At 29.2% G+C, this 25,951-nt stretch overlaps 3 protein-coding genes across 3 annotated transcripts; all 3 read right to left on the bottom strand.

The window, feature by feature from the left end:
• Window positions 1–2,228: 2,228 nt before the first annotated feature.
• On the bottom strand, window positions 2,229–2,671 carry LOC124928225. The gene has a single exon (XM_047468757.1). The coding sequence runs from the start codon at window positions 2,653–2,655 to the stop codon at window positions 2,263–2,265; it is 393 nt and encodes a 130-aa protein (XP_047324713.1). The 5' UTR covers window positions 2,656–2,671; the 3' UTR covers window positions 2,229–2,262.
• Window positions 2,672–8,758: 6,087 nt separating this feature from the next.
• On the bottom strand, window positions 8,759–9,177 carry LOC124928208. Its single transcript, XM_047468741.1, has one exon. The coding sequence runs from the start codon at window positions 9,159–9,161 to the stop codon at window positions 8,793–8,795; it is 369 nt and encodes a 122-aa protein (XP_047324697.1). The 5' UTR covers window positions 9,162–9,177; the 3' UTR covers window positions 8,759–8,792.
• A 5,836-nt stretch (window positions 9,178–15,013) lies between these two features.
• On the bottom strand, window positions 15,014–22,323 carry LOC124925508 (ABC transporter B family member 28). The gene is made up of 16 exons (XM_047465531.1): window positions 21,762–22,323; window positions 20,408–20,595; window positions 19,668–19,691; window positions 19,185–19,286; window positions 18,856–18,946; window positions 18,447–18,547; window positions 18,245–18,295; window positions 18,008–18,136; window positions 17,376–17,438; window positions 17,009–17,285; window positions 16,071–16,219; window positions 15,885–15,974; window positions 15,644–15,778; window positions 15,520–15,576; window positions 15,381–15,437; window positions 15,014–15,273 (listed from the first exon to the last, which is right to left on the bottom strand). Exons 1-16 carry the CDS (start codon window positions 22,147–22,149, stop codon window positions 15,043–15,045), a joined length of 2,133 nt encoding a protein of 710 aa, XP_047321487.1. The 5' UTR covers window positions 22,150–22,323; the 3' UTR covers window positions 15,014–15,042.
• Between the last annotated feature and the right edge of the window lie 3,628 nt (window positions 22,324–25,951).

Genomic DNA, 25,951 nt, shown 5'->3' with positions numbered 1-25,951 from the left:
CAAACTTGATGATATTTGTCTCCATATCATATTTTTAAGAAAATAAATTATAATAATATTCTAAATAGAACCAATAATAATACAATTCACACAGCTATTATACTAACTAACCACATAAACATAACACTGGGCTTGATGATGGAATTTATAAAACATAGGAAACAAAACTAGGAAAATATAATTACTCTTTTCTATTATTATTTAAAATTAAAATCTTACAGGCCCATCCATGTCCACTACTTTTACATTGGGAAGCACCGCCAAATTAAATTTAGTTAAGCCCATGATCTACTTTGTAATATTCAAGCTTTAACCCATTACCCATTATTCAAGATAGATAATCAGATTTAATAATTTAGAGGTGATCTTGAGTCTCACTCTTGGAGACCATACAAGTCTATTGTATTATTATTGTAATCAAGCTTTAACTCACTTTTTTAAATATAATTGTAACGGTGATGTTATAAACTACCCTTAAAAAAACCAAATCTATAACATAGAGATGCTCGAAAATTGCCTCTTCTTCATATAAATGGATATAAATGTAACAACTAATTACTTCCATATTTTAAGTCATATTCATTTTTTTCTTCTTCTAAGAAATGTCATATTCATCTTCTTCCTAACATAAACTAGCTAGGGGCCGGGCATCCATCACATGAGTGATTTAATTAATAATTTAAATGATTTGTTCTTCCTTAATTATGTTCTTGAAATTCTTTAAACTGAAAATAATTAAGGGGATAAGGAAGAGATAATCCATCAACATTTAAGCCGCCGACCCATGACCAAACAATTATTTCACTCAATGGTGGTGGACTCTTAAATTTAATTAATATTATTATGTGGCTAATAACAACTTGTTAAGAAAGGACCACAACTAATTCACTCAATGATTTGATCATATCCTCCTCCACTTAGATAGATTGAACACCATATTAAGTGCCATCACGTAATGAACCCACATACATACATTATTGTCTCTACATACATCAGTTTATTGTGATAAGTTTTGAAGTAAATATATTTGAGATCAAGAAATAATGGATTTTACCGATGCAACGTTTGTTTGAAGGGTGAATAGTTTATTAATCATATTTTTCTTCACTGCGATCTTGTCAAAGTATGCGGTCTCTTCTGCACTAGAAAGAAATAAATAGAAAAGTTTTCGAAGGAAAAAATTATGGGTATGATAGTCTCAGTTTCATGTTACACGCGTTCATTTCAAATCGAAAATAAAAGGTTTTTATGATATGAACCTTTTTTTTTATTCTTATTGTCATTTAAAATTCTTGCAATATTTTCTTCTCTATTAAAAACATAAAAATTAGTTGGGACCAATAAACATGGAATCTTCCAAGCAAAAAATAAAATTGAATTGCACTAAAATAAAAAAAAAAATCATCTTTTAACATCAAAATGTTAATGCTCTAAAAAGGTACACTTGAAACATATGGCGAAAGGTCTAATAAACAAAACAAAAAAAAAAGGGGGGTTATATGTGGAAGATATATATACTAGGTAATGATGTAACCTCAAATTTCAAATCAAAACCCCTTAATTGTTTTTAATAAATAATCTATAAATGAAGCTTAATTAATTGTTATACAATCCAAAGTTTTAATTAAATCCGAGATAACCTCCCAATAAACCACCTCCACAAATATCGACCCCACGTATAATCCCATTACAACATATATCTATCCCCACTCACAACTTTACACGTGATTCATTTGCTTTGCTTGATATAAATAAATATAATTAGAACAGTACTAAAAAGAAGATGCAGATGCACAATTAGAATAAAGACGATTTAATCCAAACATAATTAATTTTTTAATTGGATAAGATCGACCATGCATGACTGTCTTTTAGCATGTTGGGTCTTTTCAGTATTAATTAAATTCAGACAAATTACAATTGTGCGGTAAAACGTTAAGCTTGTATATATTTATAAGATCATATTAAAATCTCAGTTTTAATTATCATTTAAAACATATATATTTTCATGACTTAATTTGTTTGTTCTTACTATTTTTTTTCTTAAAGAAATCTTCAAAATGAAAAATAAAAAGAGGTTAATTAATTAAGGGTAGACGTGACATGATGTAAATGAAAAGATGGTAAACAGAGTAAAATCTATAATTTTGCATATAGTATTACAAGAGGCCGCGAGGCTCATCTTTTGTATTAATTAATGTAATTGATATCGATCGATCCTTGTAAAGTAATTGGAATTGTGTTGATGATGGATGGATCCATCTATGATGATCTGGTTGGAGTTGGAACCTGATGATGAGGAGTGATCTTGATGACAAGGCCTGGGAAAACATCGTCAGGATCATGGATGTGAGGATTCTGTTCGACGATGAAGGGATCGCCGCACTTATCGCTTATGGTGTTTAGAGTTTCTCCTTCTCCAACAACATAAATTTCGTCGCAAGGGCGGTTGAGCATGAGGCTGCCGGTTGTAATCATGTCGCCGGTGGTCTGATCAAGATCGTGATCATGATCCGAGAAAGAGGCAGTGGTTAGCAAGATGAGAGCCAGCATGATGGCGCAGTAGCAAGAGGCCAAATCAGCTATGCTTATTGATGATGATGAAGATGATGATGATACCGCCTTCATAATTATGGACTTGGAATTGGCAACCATTTAAGGGAAAGATAGATAGATAGATACTTGATTCTTGCTTATTATTAAACTTGTGGGTTTTTGCTTATGAGCTATATATTTTATTTATATGGTCGAAAATCCTGAAAAAAAAAAAAAAAAATTGGAAACGGTCAGGAAAATTAGACTGACGTAATAGTTGGGGAGGAGGAATAAAGGATTTGATTATATGGCACGGTAGAAGAAGAGTGTTGTGTTTCTTTTTTTTTTTGTATATATTTTTAATTTATAAATATAAATAAATATATATATTTTGAAGTCTAGCAAAGCAAAGTAGACTTGTCTAAAACAGACGTCTCTCTCTTTGCCATTTTAAAAGCTTTTACAATTTTGTTACTCCTCCTTTCACCTTTTTACTTTTAACTTCTTTTTTCCAAAACAATGTATTTTATCTTTCTATTATAAAGAAATTACCAGTTCAGTTTTTTTGATTTTTTTTTTTACAAAAATAACTCTATTTTATGAATGAAAATATAAAAATATTTATTTATTTTTTGTAAAATTTAAATACAAAAATATATTATACTAATTCAATAAATTAAAACTTTTAATAATTTATTTTTTAATTAAACAGATTTTTTTATTATACAAATGTTAATAAAAAAATCCAAAACATTAAAAAAGTAATGATGAATTGATGATGGAGTCTAATGTTAGTTCTTCAAAATTCAAAAAAGAATTAAATTTTTTTTTTTTAGAGAAGTTGTAGATAAAATATAATTTATTAGATGAGTTGTTATTAATTAATTAAAATGAAAAAAAAAGGATAGAGAAACAGTAAAGCATTGAATAAACTAACTGAATATGCCAATAATGACATACTGATTATAATTATTGTTTAATTTTATCTAGTTAGCCAAAGGTTTTTTCGAGTTCTTTTGTGATTATGATTATTGTTTGTTTTTTTTTATCTTGCTTCTCCGCTTCTAATTTGCCCGTTTTAACAACATTTTTAATTTCATTTCTCTTTCTAAAAGAGATTAAAATATGATTACCAGATTCTTAATTAGAATCTACTCCTTCTCAAACAAGCCCTTAGTTTTTCCTTAATTTCATAGAGCTTTCATAGTCACTCGGTCCGATCGGATTTTTTGGGGTTATATTTCTCATTTCATATTTGAGTAAGAATATTATATAATATTTTAATCTTTAAATTATAAAAGTTATAATACAACATGTCCATGGTCTTAGGCAAGAGTTTTAATCTATGTCAGGGGATGGACTGAGTTCGCTTCCGGTTCGGTTTGATGACATAAGAAAATAAATAAATAAAATAATAAAATGCAATCACGCAAGTTCTCAAATTTTTCGACCGACTCCACCGATAATATTATTTAAAAAATTGTTTGAGATTTAAATTTGTATTGAATTGTAAGGTAGATAATTAATAAGATAATAAAGATAAATTTTTGCTGGCATACGTCCCATACCAGATCGATATATAGATATGTATCCTACCTGTCAATGACTTCATTTTTCTAATATTTATCATGTAATATCAATATGATCATTTAGCAAATAAAATATATTTAAATATAGTACTCCCCATTTAGCTATGTTAATTACATATACACATCAGTTAATTTTAATTATTTTCTTAAGTCCTCATTATTTTTTAAATATTATTGGTAGCTAGACAAACATAAGAGATGAGTTCAAATCCGTACTTGGAGAGTACTAAATTGCCACAGATTTACCAATAGAATTAAAAACAAGGCATTAGATAATTAAATATTATAATAATAGTATCAGTTGCATAGAATTGTTCCAGATTATTTTTTTAAACGTAAGTGAAAGTCTTCTACTATATTTTATAAGTTTCTTATTTGATTAGTAAGGTTCACTTTTAAACTTGGAAGAAAATGTGTCAAACTAACAAATATTTTTTCTTACATAAAACATTTAATTTTGTATGATTTCATACAAAGTATTATAATTTATAACATTAATAAATTACAATTCCATTAAGAAACAAATAAGCTTAAGATTCCACATTTTCTTCTTCTTTAGAGAAAATTGATACAAATTCTATTGTTTATTAGATTTATTTCGTTAGTTAATTTGTTACTTGTATTATTTGTAAATATAACCTTTTATCTTTAAAAAACATTATTGTTTTTTTTTTGTCTAAAGAAAAAAATGAGTTACGGTAGACGTGACATATTTATAGTGTAAGTTGATGCTCCAATTTCACATGAATGCGAGTGGAATGATCATTGATTTGAATATTTTGTGAAAGTTGAAGATATGAGTTTATAAATTTAAATTATTGGAATAATGTTTTTTAGTGTGATTTTGAGGAGACAATATTTTAAAATAAAATAAAATTTATTATTTTAAAATAAAGAATATTGTAATTTTTGATTAATGAATTAAGTGATATGATTGAAAAAAAAATGAAATGATTTTTAATTATGTGGTTAAGTTTTTATAAATAAATAAAACATAAAATTTTAGGTAATTGGAAGAGAATGAAGTATGCACTCATTAATTTGACATATAATTATTAGCAACATTAACAGATAATTTTACTAGCTATACAATAAGTTTAATCTTTTTACTAAGTTAATTATTGCTTACAATCACAACTTCTAATGAATTAGAATTCAGAACTTTTCTATAAAGTAAAATAAAGTTAAAAATAGGAATGGATTTAATACAATTTTTATAATAACCCAATTTTAATTTTGGCTTAACATATAATAATCCAATTTGAATTCAGATTAATTTGGCTTATTGTGTTAGTTTTGATGTGATTAAGTTTTCTTGTGAAGTTGGTAACTGGTAGGTGTTATATATTATTTATTATTTTGTATAACATTATTCTAATAGACACGTGGTGGTCGACAATATATCATGATTAATTGTATGATTTATTACAGCCATAATTTAACCTACACATAAATAATCAATTAATTAATATGTAATAGATCCACTTGTCAATGACTTCATTTTTCAAATATTTTATGTAATCTTCAAATCATTCCTCTACAGAATTAATTATCATTATTTTTTCTAATAATACAAAATTAATTATTTCAATAAAATATCTAGATAATAAAATTATTTTCACTTGGTTAAACTTGTTTAGCAAAGTTTTATAAGGTAAAACTTATTATTGCCGGTTGACCCTTCATAACTATTTAAAAAAAATAATTATTTTCACACATAGGTTATAATAAGTTTGTAACTTTGTTTATATATATAATATATTTCACTTTACAAAGTATATATACTGTTTTTTTAAAATTTAGAATATTAGCACGATTTTACATTCATTTTTTTTTTCATTACAAATGTTTTCTTAATTAAAATCGAATATAAATTAATCATTTTATCTCAAAACTCTCTCCCTTTAAATAACTACAATCACTTGTATATCAACAATATAAGTGTAAACTAATTATTAGATATCAAGTATGTTGTATGGTAGAATAAATTAATTTTATTTATGGATAAATAATCACATAAGCCCTGTCAATATATATAATATATACCTAAAATTATTGACTATTATTATTTAAATTATTAAACATGATTAAATAATGAGCAAGGTGATAATTATCTTAATTATGTGAAACCTGAACCAGGAAGCACTCTCTTATATACATATATGATATATGTTCCTAGCTATAGCTACTTTCGTCCTCAAATAAATCTTGAGTTTAGATTTAATTAATAATATTGTGATATATTTTAATCAATATATTATTTACTTATTATTCTAAAAGATTGAATGATTGGTAACATATAGCAATCATGTGATGATTATGGCTTTCATTTGACAATTAATTTTACTCAAATTTTAGCATGTCAATAAACAAGTGTTAATTTGTTTATGATAATCAAGTTGCAAACCATGTTAATATTGATATATGACAGCATTTTGTTTTTGTTAGAGAGAAACAGTTCTAAGTGTAAAAACTCCCGACTAAATTAGGGAAAAATCCCAATCAAAAAACAAAAAAAAACAAAGATCAAACGAGCTCTAAAAGTTCAAATCTCAATAATAATAACCTTAAGTTATTATTTTAAGAATAGTATTAATTTTATAAATTCAATAAATAAATATATATATATATATTAAATATATAAAAATTTTGAGGTTTCAAGTCACACTCAATATATAGGTTGACAAGGTGTTGAACTAGTGTTACTAATAGACTATTTTGATTAGAGAAACAGTTTGAACAATTTAATTAATTAATTAGATGCTTACTTTTATTTTTAATTTAGAATTTTAGCTAAATATATATAAATGATCATCATATATAAAATAGTTATAATAAAAAGGTAAATTTGTTAAAAAGTGTACTTATCAGCGTGACATGAATGCAAGGAACGTACGTATATTATATAATTGGGTATGTTGTTTAATTATATCATGGCATCATATATATATATATATATATATATAGTAACGTCCTACAACTGTTTTAGCCAAAAAAAAAAAAATATAATGATAACAAGTGAGTAGAGTAGTTCTGAAGTTTAGTTTGATGTTAATTCAAACCTATTTTACAAAGTCAAATGCTACCATTTTCAAATGGGTAGTTGATAAAAATAATAATAATAATAAATAAAGTCCATCCTCCTCTCTTTGAAAAATGGTGTTTTAAAGTACTTTCATTTATTTATTTCTCTATGATATTTTCAAACTCTCTATAGCGATTATGATAACTGACCTCTATTTTCAGGTCAAAATCAGTAAAAGGTAAGAGATTCAGTTAATGGTAATGCCAACTATAGCAAGAGCTAGCAGACCTATTTTCAATTAATATGGAAGTTTTATTCACATTTCATGAATAAAATGGGAACAATTATATTTCCAACTCAACTTTGAGTTGTTATCTATTTTAGGTTATTTAAACTAGAGAATTAAAATTAAAACTTAAAGATGAGAAGAAAGCCATTATATTTTGTCACTAGACCATTAAACTAGAGAATTAAAAAAAGTTATATGAGGAAGATATATAAATCAGGTATGCTGATACAACCTCAAATTTAAAACTCAAAACTAAGGATGACAATGAGTTAACTTCCCGCGGTAACCAAACTATATTGTTCCATTTTGGGCAGTTTTTTTCCGGTTTAACGGGTAGTTGACCGGGAATAGGCGGGATGATATTTGTGTCTCCCGTCTTGATTCTGTCCCAAACACTATACACAATTAAACATATAAATTACTAATGTACTTAATAAGAGTTTTAAATTTATTTTTTTAATAATATAAATTTTCAATATTATATAACTCAATTTATATAATTTGATAGGATAATTTTATTTTATTTTAAATAATAGAATATAAACGGTGTCCTACGGGATTCCTCGAAATCAAACGGGTGGGGATAGTAGTAATAAATTCTCGAAGTAAAAAAGAAGGAAAATGGTAAATATATTCCCTACCTCAAAACCCCTTAATTGTTTTTAATAAATAATCTATAAATTAAGCTTAATTAATTATTATATAATCCAAAGTTTTAAATAAATCCCAAATAACCTCCCAATAAACCACCTCCACAAATATCGACCCCACGTACGTATAATCCCATTACAACATCCATCCCCCCACTCACAACTTTACACGTGATTCATTTGCTTGATATAAATAAATATAATTAGAACAGTACTAAAAAGAAGATGCAGATGCACAATTAGAATAAAGACGATTTAATCCAAACATAATTAATTTTTTAATTGGATAAGATCGACCATGCATGACTGTCTTTTAGCATGTTGGGTCTTTTCAGTATTAATTAAATTCAGACAAATTACAATTGTGCGGTAAAACGTTAAGCTTGTATATATTTATAAGATCATATTAAAATCTCAGTTTTAATTATCATTTAAAACATATATATTTTCATGACTTAATTTGTTTGTTCTTACTATTTTTTTTCTTAAAGAAATCTTCAAAATGAAAAATAAAAAGAGGTTAATTAATTAAGGGTAGACGTGACATGATGTAAATGAAAAGATGGTAAACAGAGTAAAATCTATAATTTTGCATATAGTATTACAAGAGGCCGCGAGGCTCATCTTTTGTATTAATTAATGTAATTGATATCGATCGATCCTTGTAAAGTAATTGGAATTGTGTTGATGATGGATGGATCCATCTATGATGATCTGGTTGGAGTTGGAACCTGATGATGAGGAGTGATCTTGATGACAAGGCCTGGGAAAACATCGTCAGGATCATGGATGTGAGGATTCTGTTCGACGATGAAGGGATCGCCGCACTTATCGCTTATGGTGTTTAGAGTTTCTCCTTCTCCGACAACATAAATTTCGTCGCAAGGGCGGTTGAGCATGAGGCTGCCGGTTGTAATCATGTCGCCGGTGGCCTGATCAAGATCGTGATCATGATCCGGGAAAGAGGCAGTGGTTAGCAAGATGAGAGCCAACATGATGGCGCAGTAGCAAGAAGCCAAATCAGCTATGCTTATTGGTGATGATGAAGATGATGATGGTGATACCGCCTTCATAATTATGCACTTGGAATTGGCAACCATTTAAGGGAAAGATAGATAGATTCTTGATTATTATTAATAAACTTGTGGGTTTTTGGTTATGAGCTATATATTATATTTATATGGTCGAAAATCCTGAAAAAAAAAAAAAAAAAAAAAAAAAAAATTGGAAACGGTCAGGAAAATTAGACTGACGTAATAGTTGGGGAGGAGGAATAAAAAGGATTGATTACCTGGCACGGCAGTGAAAGTGTTGTGTCTTTTGTTTTTATAATTTATAAATATTTTGAAGTCTAGTAAAGCAAGCGTAGACTTGTGTAAAACAGACGTCTCACTTTGTTTGCCATTTTAATAACTTTTACTTTATAACTTCGATCTTTTTCTAAAATACTGTATTTTATCTTTCTATTTTAAAGAAATTAATTGTTCATTTTATTTTATCAAAAGCAATTCTATTTTATGAATGAAAATATAAAAATATTTGTATAAAATTTAAATACTAAATTCAATAAATTAAAAAGTTAAAATAATTTATTTTTAGAAAAATCCAAAACAATATTTAGACAAATTGTAGATAAAATATAAATGTATGACTTATGAGATGAGTTGTTATTAATTAATTAAAATGAAAAATAGGTAAATAAAAATAAATAGAGAAACAGTAAAGCATCCAATAAACTTATAACTGATCAATATGCCAAACTGATTATAATTGTTGTTTTAACCTAGTTAGCCAAGTTTTTTTTTTTTTTTTTATCTTGCTTCTCCGCTTCTAACTTTGCCCGTTTTAACAATATTTTTATTTTCATTTTTTCTAAAAGATATTAAAATATTATTACCGGTTTCTAATTATATAATCTACTCCTTTCCAAACAATCTTTCCTTAATTTCATGGAGTTTGCATAGTCACTGCGTCTATCAGATCGGTTTTCTTTAGGATTTGTTTGTTTGTTTCTATTCCATATTTGAGTAAATTAAATTGATAGACTATAGTATATGATGTTTTAATCTTTAAATTAATTATAAATCGTAGTAGAACATGTCCATGGTCTTAGCTAGACTATTAGGCAAGAGTTTTAAAAATATATGTTAGGGAATAGACATAGCTCAATTCCGGCTTGACGTTATTAATTAATGAATTATTTAAGTTTGTAAGTTTTATTGAATTAATGTAAGGTACTTTATAAGTAAAAAAAATCGTATTATTATTATTATTATCATTTGGTATATTTAATATATAAACTGATATTTATCCTACATGTCAATGACTTCAGTTTTCTAATATTTATCATGTAATCTCAATATGATCATTTAGCAAATAAAATATATTTAAATATAGTACTCCCTATTTGGCTAGGTTATATCTATAAATTAATTTTCTTTTTTTAGTTGGTCATTATTCTTTGAATATTATTGGTAGACAAACATAAGGCCTTGTTTTTTATTGGGTTTTAAAAAAAAATTAAAGTGAGGAAATTTGTATGATTGTTGATGATTTTAAGGAGGTAATAATTATTTTTGGTAAAAAGACTTAAAGGGTATTGAAATATATAAATAAAAAGTTATAATTTAAAGTAAAGAATATTTTAATTAATAAAATAAATGATTGTTGAGGATGATTCATTGAAAAATTAATTTTTGAGTTATTTTAAAAATCCAAACACATGTTAAAATCTCACATATATTTACATCATCTTCAACCCATAAACTCATTCTCAAACCTAAAATGCAGTAAACATCACATTAAACACTAATTCATTTCCAACCCAAAAACTCATATACAAACTCAAAAGAATATTTTTATAATATTCTTTTTTTACACTAACTTTTTAATCTTATTAATATTATCTATATATTTTGGAAATTTGATGAAATGACCATAAAGATCAGCTTATTTGACTTTTTGGGCAGCGCATAAAATAAATGCGTTGGTGACAATTTTGTTTTTTTGTCTCGTGTAAAAAAAAATCATCTCGCGATTGAGGACGTCTCACGACAGGGGCAAAATCGTCTAAAAAAATAAAATGTGTCACCAGCGCTTTTTAAAGTGCTGGTCAAAAAGTCAAAGAAGTGAATCATTAGGGTCATTTCATTTCGTCAAATTTTCCATATATTTATGGACTTTACATATTTAACACAAATCTTTTCTCATTCCTTTAATAAAATTATATAAAATTAATGATATATCAATAATTCATACACAACAAAAACAATTCAATAATATATTTAAATAAACAATATAACGTAAAATAAAAAATAAAATAGATAAAATTTCAAGTATAATATAATAGGAAATTTGATGAAATGACATTAAATTAAGATGCCTCTAATTGCTAAAAGTGTCAGCGCATAAAAAAAAAGCGCGGGTGACAATATTATTATTTTTGGACGAAAATGCTTCCGTTGCGAGACGCAACCGGCATTCGCGAGACGAAATTTTTTTTAAAAATAAATCGTCTCGCGAATGCCGGTAGTGTCTCGCGACATAGGCAAAATCGTCCAAAAAAAATTAAAAATGTCACTAGCACTTTTTTTTTTATGCGCCGACACTTTTAGCAATTAGGGACATCTTTAGTGTCATTTCATTAAATTTCCCAATATAATTTATTAATTTTATTATACATTTTAAAAATATTATAACTTTTTATCTTAAAATTAAAAATTAAAAAATCAAATTAAATATTTTAAATAATTTATAAACAAGTTTAATATTTAAATTAAAGAATTTATATTTCTAAGGACTAATTTAAAAATTTATAAAAGTTTTTGAAAAAGGAACCGTAGCTACGCAAATATGCGTTTTTTTTTAGAAAAAGAGTAAAACCCATGCGGTTATGTTTTATGGCCGGGAGGAAAATATGGGTATAGGTTTGGTATAGAGTTCCGTTGGAGATGCTCTTATAATTAAAACAAATCATTAGATAATTAAAATTATACTAAGTCACCCGTTTGCATAAGAAATGCTACAAATTAATTTTTTATTATTATTTTTTTCAAACCTAATTAAGTCATCGTCTTAATTTTGCTATATTTTATAACTTTCTTATTTATTAGTAAGTTTCACTTTTAAACATAATAAATTTGTAAATATTCAACACTTAAATTGGTTTGTTTTTTGTTCAAAATGTTATATTTATAAAATTAATAAATTACAATTCCACTCACGAGAGCAAAATAAACTTATGATTCTACATTATTTAAAACAAATTGATACAAATTCTCAACTATTTATTAGATGTATGTAGTTAATTAATAGTTACTTGTATTATTTGTATATATAACCTTTTATCTTTAACAAAAAAAAATTGTTTCTTTTGTCTAAAGAAAAAAAAAAGAGTTAGGGGTAGACATATATATATAGTGCAAGTTGATGCTCCAATTTGACATCAATGCAAAGTGAAAGGATTGATTTGAATGTTGTGAAACTTGAAGGATAATAAAGATTTTTCTTCAAAAGCTTAAAAAGAAGAGATTATGAATTGTCTCCACATTAATTTCACAAATAATTAACAGGTAATTTTACTAGCTCTTTATCTTTTTACTCATTTAATTATGGTTGAATTTAATTTCAATTATTTAATCAATTAAAATGTTTTTTATCCCCTAAAACAAATCAACTCAAAATGAATGTGACTATGATTTTATTAAGAAATATTTAAACAAAAATTATAATGTTATAAAACTAGTCTATAATTCATTAAAAAATATATATTATATAATTTACAAATATATCATTTCAGGTTGAGAAACAAGATCCTCACAATTATAACTAATCAAATTGAATTCATAACTTTTATCTATAAAGTAAAATAAAGTTAAAAGTAAGAACAAGAAATTCAGAACTCAAGTAAAATAAAGTTAAAAGTAAGAACGGAGTTAATACCTTTTTATAATATTCATAATTTTTTTGCTTAACATATAATAATCCAATTTCAAAGATTAATTTGGCCTTCCCAAACAAGCTTTAAATCATACTTTTTGAGCAGGCAAATCCTCTATGATGTAATTTTTTCTTATGAGGTTGGTAATTGGTAGGTATTATATATTATTTATTTATTTATTTGGATAACATTGTTTTAATAGACACGTGGTGGTGGACGATGTATAATGTAATGAATGTATAATTTCTTTCGGCCATAAGGCCCATAACCTACACATAAATAAATAATTAATAGGTAATAGATCCACTTGTCAATGACTTCATTTTTCGAATATTTTATGTAATCTCCAAATCATTCCTCTACAGAATTAATTATTATTATTTTTTCTAATAATACCAAATTAATTATTTCAATAAAATATACAGATAATAAAATTATTTTCACTTTGTTAGACTTGCTTAGCAAAGTTTTATAAGGGTGATTAATTTGTAACTTTGTTTATATATTACATCTTCCACCTTACAAAAAATATTTTTTTTTTTAAATTTTTTAGAAAATTAACACGATTCTACCCTCATGTTTTCATTTCATTTGTGTTCTTAATTGAAATCGAACATAAATTATTGTATATCAGTACCATTTAAATTACTCTAATCAATTATGAGCTTATCAATATAAGTGTAAACTCAGTTGAATAAATTAATTAATTTTATATATGGATAAATAATCACAAAAGCACTGTTAATATAATATATATTAAAAATTATTGACTATTATTATTTAAATGATTAAATAATGATGAAGTTGATAATTATATGTTAATTATGTGAAACCTGAACCAGGAAGCACTCTCTTATATACATATATGTTCCTAGCTAGGCTAGCTATTTTCGTCCTCAAATAAATCTTCAGCTTAGATTTAATTAATAAATTTGTGATATTTTTTAATCATTATAATTATTTACTTATTATTCTAAGATTGAATGATTGGTAACAGATAGCAATCATATCATGATTGTTGCTTTTATTTGACAAATAATTTTACTCAATGTCAATAAACAAGTGATGATTAATTTCTTTTATGATAATCAAGTTGCAAACCATGCATGTTAATGTTGATATATGATAGCATTTTGTTTTGTAAGAATGACTTGTTTTTATTAAAAATATGATTAGAGAAACAGTTCTCTGTGTCAAAAATTCTGACTAAATTAGAGATAAAATGTCTTATTAGAGTTTGATTCTCAATAATAAAAACCTTAAGTTATTATTTTGAAAATCGTGTTAATTTTATAAATTCAATAACCAGTAAGTAGAGTAACGTCCTACGGCTTTTTTAGCGGAAAAAAAAAACAATAACCAGTAAGTAAGTAGAGTAGTTCAAGTTTAGTTTGATGCTAATTCAAACCTATTTAATTAAGAAAGTCAAATGCTACCATTTTCAAATGGGTAGTTGATAAAATAAATAAATAAATAAAATCCATCCTCCTCTCTTTACTTTCATTTATTTCAAACTCTCTATAGTGATTATGATAATTGACCGCTATTTTCAGGACCTTTGATGGAAGTTTTATTAATGTAAAAGATTTTTTGGACTCAAAATTGAGTTGTTATTTATTTATTTTAGAGAATTAAAATTAAAAACTTAAAGACCATTATATTTTGTCACAGTTTATGGGTATTGTTCAAAATTATCATATCTACAATGAAAACTTGGACCACATTACATAAGCATGGGTGGCACAAGAGATTTGACTGTTTAGTTACCATAATATGGATGGATGGATAACTTTGAATCTAATATAGCTATTAATTGAAATAGTTTTAATTCTCCAAAAAGAAAAGGTAATAATAATAATAATAATCACCAATTTTTCTAGAGAGAAAAATGTAGAAATTATTAGGCGTATGGTTTAAGACAGTCTACTGGTCTACATTTGTCAAACCTTAAAATATTCTTTCTTTGATTATATAATTAATTAAATGCAAAGAAATCGAAAATGATTAGTTTTTTTTTAATTGAAGCTCTGGGAACGAACTAATACGGCATATTGACCATTTCTGTCCAATAACTCATGATGGGTCCCCAACTCTTCAATCTTCCCATTAGAACAAAGAGCAATGTGATTAGCATTCTGAACCGTGCTTAATCTGTGAGCTATTACTAGTGTTGTTCTTCCTTTCATTAAGCGGTCTAAAGCATCTTGCACCAACCGTTCACTAACCGCATCTAAGGCACTCGTCGCCTAAACACAACACAACACAACACAAACAATGCAATCCAAATGTGTCTCTCACGTTTCTTGTTCAACAAAATCATTTACTTTAATTCATCTTTTTCTATTCTACCTACCTCGTCCAGAATCAGAATCGGGGCATTCTTAAGCAGAGCTCTTGCTATAGCTACTCTCTGTACATTCATTCATTGCAAATCATAATAGAGAGAAAGAACCCTTTTGCAATCATAATTCAAGTTTTAAAAATAAATATACCTGTCTCTGCCCTCCGCTAAGTAAGCCTCCACGCTCACCCACAAGTGTGTCATAGCCCTTGTGAATAACAACGGAAATCAGCCAACAGAAAACCACAAAAAGGAAATAAATAAATAAAACAAACCTGAGGAAGAGCAATGATAAAATCGTGAGCATTTGCTGCCTTTGCTGCCTTTATCACGTCATCCTTGGAAACATAGTCATCTGGGAGCCCATATGCAATGTTTTCTCCTATCGACACCGAAAATAGAACAGGATCCTGCAATTTTCAATTTAAGCGACACCTTTTCAGGAAAAAGGAATCACACACACCCGAAGACTTTATACAAGAAGAAGAAGAAGAAGACAAAGGAAGAATTATGTACTTGGTTCACAATGGACACTGCGCGTGCCCATTCACTCTTATCAAACGTTCTAATATCTTCTCCTGCAACTGTTATGGAACCGCTTGTTGGCTGCAAATAAGGACATGTATACGATCCTCAAGAATCTTCCAAGGGAGAAAGAATGGGGGGCAAGTTTTTAGGTGTCAAAAGTTGAGATAGCAGAACCTCATAGAAACGTGCCAATAGCTGAACTATTGTACTTTTCCCTGCACCGCTAGGGCCTACTAGAGCAGTTACACCTCCATTTCTCAATGTCAGATTCAAACCATTCAAGATTTCCACGTCAGGCCTCAAAGGGTAAGAGAAATGCACATCTGCATAAATGCTTTGTTCCATCAGAACCCAAGTGTCCCATTAATCTAACTATATTCAGATATCTATGTGGTGTAATTAGCTTTGTTTTGCAATATGATGATGATAACTAATGAAAAGCATTAAGAACTTTTAAGACTAGGCCAACCAATTTAAACCCTGAGTTATACAACAATACAAGATTTAACTATGCAAACTATCAAATTATAAGATAATACTAATGTATGAAAGCGTGATGTTCTCAGAGTGCACGAATACAGGATAAGAGGATTGATCAAATGCTCATAAGTTTTAGTATCCTGATTTCTGTAGGCATGCCTAAGGCTTTACAACAATTCATCTCATATGAGACATTTTCCAGCCACCAAGTGTTTGTTTACTAAGAGCTTGTGTAATCTGGGTTTTTTTATATAAAGAAAAATTAGAATTTTTCAGAAAAATAAAAGTTGATGAAAAGATGTTTATTCGGGTCAAATGACTGAAATATCCTTAATATTTTGGTTGATTATTTGAATGATCGACGGATGAAATGATTTATAATGGGATTTTGGTTTATTTCAAATAAATCAAAATAAACCACATCAAACAAGCCAAGTTCACAACAGTATATTGATTAATAAAGCCAACAGATTAAGTATATTAGAAGCTATGATATCCTTCTAGCTCTATTAAAGCATATTCTATAATAATATATTGTTTTTCATATGTTATCCTAACTATAAACAGTATAAGGCCTGATGCAGAACTGAAAAGAAAATAACAAAAAAGTGTTGTTGATTGAGAAAACATACCTCTGAGACAAATGTCCCCTGACCAGGCTAAGCTATGCAGCTTGCTGCTTGATTTAATAGATGAAAAGAAATGCAGATCCTGATATTGATTGGAATCAACAGAGTCACTGACAAAGAAATCTAAATTCTTATCTTTCACTCTCTGGTCCTTGATATCTTTTTCCAAACCATAGGTTAGGGCCTCGTCAATATCAGTTCCCGATACAATAGAGTTAATCCTCTCTGTAGCAGCAAAAGCCCCACGAAGATCTCCAAAAGTATTAACTAGCCCTTGAACCTGAATGATGAATTGTTCCAGTTCAACCATATCATAAAAATGGAAAAAGGACATAACTGATTTGTGATGCCAAATGAAAGGATGACTCACAGCAAAAGTTAATGTGAAAGTGTATCCAATAAAAGAGACCATAGTTCCTGGTGTCAGTTCACCCTGTCCAAAAAAAAACAAGACAAGGAGTAAATTTTGATTTGATTAATAAATTGTAACAATGGAGATATAAATCAAAGGAGAAACTGCACTAAAGATATCAAAGGGTGCACAGTTCAAGTCATCAAGAAATAATGTTCGAGGATTCAAAAAAAAAAATTGAAAACTGAAAATTTAATTAAAACCGTAGCCAGCACCTGCTATGATATAAATATGATCAAACGAGTACAGCATCGGAAAACGTGCTTGGAGGTTGTAACCTCCTCGCACGGCTGAACAAATGTATATGTTCTAATCATCTGATCTCCTTCCGAGAGATCCCCATGATCCACTGTCTGTGGATGGGATGGACCTTGGGGAGAATTCACCGTAGATGTCGCAGGTGGGGGGCCAAGGAATCATTAACTTGTAAGCTAGATTATTTGAATATGCTCTACCCAAAAAGACATCTTCCAAGTATTTTAACCGTACTAATCCTTCCAATTTAAGTGGAGGGCATAAAATAACTCAAGAAGGTACCAAATGCAGAAGAATTTATCTAATAAAAATAATAAGTAGGTTACTGTGCTTACAGCCTTCACTTTGCCACCTCCAAGGCAATACAAGGCCATCAGAGAAATATAAACTGCAATTCTGGTTACAGATTCATTTAAGGACTTGAAAGTTCCAAGCTTTATGCCACTACTCTGGTAAGCAAGAATCTACAAGATCCGTGATAAAAGTATGTTAGTGCGAGTTTAAGGAATAGGCACTTCACTTAGGAAATGATATTGAAGGTATTTAGTGATGTATATTTCATCCCTCAATACCTGTTTTCCAAATATAGACATTTGACGCTTTTCTCCACCAAAAGATCTTACCTGCGTGAGAAAAGGTTTATGTTGAAAATGTGTTGATTCTACCATAACACATCCTGTTGTATCTTAAACTAAGTTTACTCTCTCTGATTAAGAATTCACTTATTAAGATCAAACAAACTGAAAGACTACATAACCGAGCATGTAAACTCACAGTGCGTATAGCAGAAAATGTTTCGTTGACACAGTCAGCCATGGATGCTTGAGCAGCACCATGTGCTTTATAGACTGGCACAGTTGAGCGCTTGTACACAGCTGGAAGTTTACAGTCAGTAAACCAGATTAGCTGATCATTGCACAAAATTTTGGTCAATTAAGTTTTACACACTAAGGCATGAAGCTACTTTGTATTCAATTGGATGTCCTCTTTAACCATTCTACTGTTTTGGAGGCTGCTGTATATTCAGTGCTTAAAAGATGCTTTTAAATAGTTTTACCAAAAATTGATACTAAAATATATTTTCAACCAAAGTGAAATGGATTTACATGAATCAAAGCTGTTAAGTTCCAATAATCAGCACCCTGCAGAAAGAATGTCCATTAAAATAAAAAAAAAAATTTACCCGCTAAAACAGACACTGCAAGCACGAGCAACCCCAAAAGAGGTGCAAGTTCCGGGGAGAGAGTGAACAAGATACATATTGTTCCAACCACCTGCAAGACAAATGAAAGTCATGAAACCTCAATGGAAACACAGACGAGAACTTTACAGTGAACTTGGATAAGAAAATAGTTTCATTGAAACCTCATGCAATACTATCATGCAAAACCAAGTAAATAACTAAAAAGATCATCATGCTTGAAGTGCCTAATTGATAAGAATCACAATTTTTTTAATACAAGCTTAACTGTATCCAATATAAAGCTCTTCTCTTAGTGAAGAATAGCTTGCCTCTGAAATAGCCCTGAATCCTCGATCTCTTGAAACATTCTCACCCACAATATCTTTAATGGAACCCAAATCAGATGTTATTAAAGCAGTGAGCTCCCCAACCTATCAGAAGCACACTAAAGACTTTTTAGTTCCATTGTCAAATTATTGAGATGCATAAAAAAATGTAGATAAAAGCATTGCGAGTAAAGAGAAATAGGTGGCAATTTCACGTGCTTTTTATTGCAACAGTTAGCTACAAATTGATATTGCATTTTATCATTATACTCAAATACAGCAATACTATAATTGGTTGATTGAAAAGGGGATCCAATTGCAGTAAGAACGGATGAAAATATAATCAGAACAATCAACAAAGACAGCATAGAGTGTATGAGCTTTCATTCCACACAGGCAAAGCTTCCAGACATAAGCTCCTAAGTGATCCTCAACAGATGCCACCTATTAAACTTAATGGGAATCAAGAGGAATGAAATCATGTACCTTGTATTTGTCGAAAAATGCAACCTGCAAGAGATAATGAAATACGTCAATAGCACATTTGTTCAAGATGATAATTACTCACGTGAACTATATTAACAACATGAATAATTAATCTATAAGAATCATTCAGGATAAACAGTCACTTGAATATATTTTGATGCAGTCAGATGGTAGTCTCATAGAAGAAGAATACATATTTTAATAATCCCATGCATTAGGATACCATAAAATTGATATAAACAATCTATGTTGATTTGCTGATGAATCAAAATAGGAAATATTTTTTTCCAAATAAAACCAGTTGAAGTCATTAGGAAGCTTCCTATTGCATGGTCAGTGAAGACATGTCCATGTCCATCAGAATGGTTAAGATCCATATATCTATGAAGTGATATCTTGGTTAAAGTTGTTCCATCAAGTCGGAGGGTTGCATGAAGTGAGCTAGCTCAACAAAATTTAATCTAAAAGATTATGAATGTAGCATTCGATGTAGATAAATCTATAACAGATATCTTGCTTACCATAAATACTATAGGTAAAAAAAATAAAAAGCCAGGCACCGCTAAAAAGAAACAATGCTGGGAAAACACAATATAGTACATTAAATTTTTTTCCTCGTAATGACGAATTATATGTTGGACATGGACCAACATTCAAAATGATGAAAAACAATGATACGAGAGATACAAAAAAGACTACCAAGTAAAACATAAAAGAGATTAGTATAAATGTTTGTGTACCTTGTGGGTTAAAATCCTTTTAAACATCTGTGCTCGTAAGTTTGACATTACTTTCTCCCATGTAGTGCTCAAATTCACAACAAAGAAGATTGTGAAAACTGGCTCTAAAATATACAGAATGGCAATCTTACTAATGACATCCCAAAGAGGTTTGTCACCCTTGCCTATGAGTACCTCAAAGAACTTTCCTGAAAATAATAAGTAGACATTAATAACGTCACTGAAACACAGCTTACTTGTCATTGGTAAACACACAAATCCATTTGGAAAGGTAAAAACTTAGGGAGGATAGATAACTGCTGATCACAATTTATAATCAAATCTTTCAAAACAATGTTGACATCTACTTAAATACAGTAAAATAATGAACAGGAAGAAACACATTTTCACCTCTCAACTTGCATAAGATATTCAAATTACTCGTTCTAATTCCATTTGTGCCAAATTGAGACCTAAATTTGCGCAAGATATCAATCCCAGGTTTTCTTGATAGAAAAAGTAAATTTTCGTTAATGTTGCCAGCATAGAAGAGCTTAGCTAGCAGCCTAACATGACGTTACGCCCTCTTGAATTCTACATTAGATCAATGTTGCCAAGATGGCACATTAATTTTTTCACCTCTTCCTTTCCATTGTTATAATATTATCCAATTTCATTCTTTTAACTAATTGAGGAAGAATTTGCAAATTATGGCGAAGAAAGCAGCAGCAAGATTGAATGAACAAAAAAAAGAAGAGGAAATGAATGCAAATTGATAAAAGCTAGTGGTCTAACTTTCCACACTCTCTCACAATCACAGTAACAATGAGGGGCGATAGTGTGTTACTGGCCAATAAGGGATATGAAGTGCGTTCATTGTGACCCTATCCACTTCAGTGACAGCATATTCGAAATCACTGAATTAAGGTTCAGAAAGAGGACCCTTTTTCTTTTGTCACACATGGACCAAACTAACTTTACTCTAGTCTTGTAATCATGAACTGAAGTTACTATCTTTCTATAACATATGCCTCATTTAATTGATCTTACAGCCAAAAAATATAAAGGTTTCAAGTTAACACATTCAGACAACAACAGTTCCCTCCAGCTTCTTTGGCAAAAAGAATCCTCCTTTTTTCCCCTAATCATTTGCTATACATTACTAAGGAAACCAAGTTCCCAAAGGCATTCTTATAGTTTAGTGGGAGGAGAAGCACTTGAACCTGTTTCCTTATATGTATACAACAAATAGTTATGACTATCTTCAGAATTCAGACCTCCAATTCAGCACAGGTTGTTGCTTGCTAATTGTGTACTTGACCAATAAATTGGATCCCAGATGAAAAGAGAATATATTTGAGGGAAGGGATGTTACCGGAATACAAGGGCATAGAGAGAGTGCAACAGGTTGCTCCAATTAGACTGATGAAAGCAATAGAGATTCTCAGCTTATGGCGAATGAGGAGAGTCCACAACAGTCGCCAACTTAACGGATTAGACAGATCTTCAGTGTCTTTCAACTTGGAAACCTCAATCTCCGAATCGGGTTGCTCGGTAAGCGGACCAGACGGCGGGCCGGTCACATAGGCGGAAGAAACTGTGGAGTTGTTCTTGCCGTATGGCCGGCTGGAAATAGCGCAGGGACGGAGAAAAGTCATTGTGGTGGAGAGAGGAAATCTGGAACATTGATTTTTGCAGGTGTAACGGTGTATTGGAGTGGTGAAGAGAGGGAGCCGGTGAAGAGAAAGGGTAACGGCAGCCATTGAATTGTGGTGAACGGATTCTGAAATGGAAAACAAAAACGCATATATACTAGCAGCAGCTGTAGCAGAAGAAACCGAAACTATGATTCATCATTTACTTGTATATATACTTAGCCGCCATTGGAGTCATTGAGAGAGAGAGGCTGAAAATTGTCCATATGAATGAATGATAGTCTACTAGTCGCAACTCTTTTCTCATTTCTTAAATTCAAATAAATTAATTAATTAATTAATTAATGTTTTTAATAAAAAAAATTGTCATCATATTTATTAATCTAGATTCTAGACATATTAAAAACATGTATACTTGTTAATTTATTTTTTTACTATATTTATAATTAAATGTTCATAAGCTTCTTTTCTAATATGGACGTGTCTATTTTGCGAGAAATTTGACGAAATGCTCTTAAATGCGCTGGTTTATTTCACCGGTGACCACTTCAAAATATTATGATAAAATTATCTCTGTCGCGTAACGCAAATGGAGGATCGTCTCGCGATGGCAAAACATTCTAGTTAGTCTATAATTGCATTACTTCAATGGTACCGTCGCGAGACGATCTTGCTCTTCGCGTCATAATCTTGCCTTTCGCGTCTCTCTCCTCACTGCTTTGTCTTATTACCCTTTTCTCTCTCTACTCATTGCTTTGTCTTCTTCCCTTTTTCTCACAGATTTTTCTATCGTGAGACATCTTATCATTCGCATTATGTGACGGAGTAATTTCGTCAAAATATTTTAAAGCGGTCATCAGCACAATTATTTTATGTGTTGGTCAACAGCGCATTAAAGATACTTTTTAAGGTCATCTCGTCAAATTTTCCCTATTTTGCATTATACATATATTCATTTTAAAATTTTGTTTTCTTAAAATTGACCATCATCATTAAGATAAAAGTAATTTGTGTTAACTTGAATAAAATATTTTGGATAATAATGGTGTTAATTTTGGGAAATTTGATGAAATGGCCTTAAAAATTGGGTAAATGAGATTTTGACCAGCGCATAATTTAAAATGCGTTGGTGACCACTTTATATTTTTTTGACGAAATTGTCCCATGTCGCGAGACACAACCGCCAGTTGCGAGACGCAACCGGATGCCATGTGAAAAGTCCACAATGCCCTGTGAAAAGTCTACAATCGCAAGACGCAAACAGCAATCGCGATAAGATTTTTTTTTTTGAAAAATTTACAAAAAAAAATAAAAAATTATGTCTCGCGATTATAGTTTTTCACAATGAATCCAGTTGCGTCTCGCAACGGGGACATTTTCGTTAAAAAAAAGAAAAGTGGTCATCAACGCATTTAATTATATGCGTTAGTCAAAAACTCATTTACTCACTCTTTAAGGCTATTCAGTCAAATTTCTCTTAATTTTTCCCATAATTGAACTAGCCTAGGATCTAGTTGAGTTGCATCAAGAAGTGATTATTTTAATATATATTAATATTTTAACTTATTTATTTTATTATAAAATATAAATAAAATATTTTATAATTATAATTTTTGTAACAATTTTAAATAATTTAAATTTATATATATATATATATTTAAAAAATTTATGATAATTTCAAATAAAATATGATTTTGTTTTAAATTTTTTTAGTAAAATAAAACAAAATTAATATATATAATTATATCTTTTAACCCCAGAAAACCCTTATCCGAACAAGCTCGATGTTCGAAAAATTTTAAAATCAGTTTGCATGTCAAAAATATTATTTTAAAATAAAATATTATTTAAAAAATAAAATAAATGATCTCTGACAACTTTTAAAATGAATTAAAAATAATTAATTTATACTTCAAATTTAAATAATTTGGGAATTTTCAGTAATCAAATTACAATTTGATATTTTAGAAATTCATTGTTTAAATTAAATAGAAATAATTAATTTAAAAGATTATTTATTTGACAAGTATTTTTTAACTTTTTTTTCGGAAGTTTTAGAAAATGGTTTGAAGTTCCAAAATTAAAAAAATAATTTTAAATTTTGAAAATTGATACCAAACAGGACTTAGGACCGTATCATAGGCCTTGGGTTCATTTTTATCGGTCGGGTCTAGGACCCCCGATCGGACCCATCGGTCCGGGCTAAGAAGCCTCGGTCGAGGTGCTATAAGGACTCTCGGTCCTTGACTAGGATTATTGATTGATGTGTGAAATTCACCGGTCTTGGGTTAGCCATGAGCTAACTATATCAGTCTTATATTGTAATATTATTTAATATATGCAATCTCAATATATTATATTTTATAAGATATAAAATTATTTTTCTTTCACTAATTTAATAGAGTCTAATATGTTTCAAGTTTATCTCAATTTTAATATACGACTTCCACAATCATTTTGCAAGAAGACTCAAAAGACTTTCCACTGATACTTTTTCCAAACTTATATCTCGTTTCTATAAAATCCTAAATCTTTTTTAGTTATTTTTTTAATATAAAAAATTAATATATTTAAATTTGAGTTTTTCAAGCCAAACTCGAGCCGAGTTCGAACTTAATATTAAAAGCTCGATCGAGCTCGAGCTCGAGTCGAGCCAATAAAAAACGAGTCGAGCCAAACTCGAGCTAGGACTAGTTCGAGCTCGACTCGATTACACCCCTAATTTTGATTGACTGTGGAGAAAGTTCAATCTTTGAAAAATCAAAGATAAATTTGTTCTTATCCTTCCGGTGATTACATTAAAGAAGACGATTGGGGCTTTAAAACAGCGTCGTTTCGAGGTTGCAGCGCATTCTGTCAGCCATCCGTCAAGTGTCGTTGGTGTTCGGACGCTCCGTTAGCATTCTAGCTAACGGGCGTTAGCTGATCTTGTGATTCTCGGTCACGAGCTCCTTCAGTTGCACGACACAAATAGAATTACGATATCATAAAATATATAATTACGCTATTAAAGAACTTTTATTGGTGAAATATCGATACGAGTTAATATGACACAAATAGAATCGTGAATCATGATATTTTGAGTGGGTCAATGCACGATACGACACAGATAAAAATGAGTTTTGACATGACACGATTGAAAATCCGTGTATTACCCGAGTCAAATACAACTATTTAGACAAATATCTGTCCATCTCTACTTGATAAGAATTCGTATCCATAATTATGTACTTAGAGTCGATTAGACATTAGAGAGTTAATTGTTTTTCTCGAATACTTACGAATATGATAACCTGCTAAGTAACGTAGTTGTATTATATTAATTTTGTTAAAAAAAATTCTCATGTAATACTTTATCATTGTGTTTGAACGATTTTTATCATTTATAAAAAATATGAATATTATATAAAAAAAAAAAATTTTAACAAAATAATTATTTTAAATATTTTTTTTTTGAAAAATGTTAACTTTTATTAAAAAGAGCATAAAATACATTCAAACGCTACAAAAGTGAAAGAAAAAACAAGTCAATAAATAAGAAAACAACATAAGAATTTAAATGTTAATAAGATCAAAAAAATTTCATCTCGTACAAGCTCTTCTTTTTCGGATTGAGGCGAACGCGTGTAACATAAATAATTTGAGACGCTCGTATCCATAACTTTTTGCTTCGAAACTCTTCTATTTTTTTCTTTCTAAATTGTCCACACATGATGGAGGGAATTGGTTTATAGTCGTCTACGATTTTGTTGCTAGAACACAATTTAATTCATTTGACCCATAAGTCAACGACTTTTGATGGTATATCCCATTGAAATTGAAGGAGATTTTGATTGAATTCTCCACTCTTCAAACAAATGTTGCATCTGCTAGCAAGATGAAATTATTTCATTTTTAGTTTGTTAGATTT

The sequence above is a fragment of the Impatiens glandulifera genome, chromosome 2, assembly GCF_907164915.1.
Source record: "Impatiens glandulifera chromosome 2, dImpGla2.1, whole genome shotgun sequence".
In the NCBI taxonomy this organism is placed as follows: Eukaryota; Viridiplantae; Streptophyta; class Magnoliopsida; order Ericales; family Balsaminaceae; genus Impatiens; species Impatiens glandulifera.
Note: the sequence above shows the minus strand (reverse complement) of the source record. Positions and strands in the feature narration are given on the sequence as shown.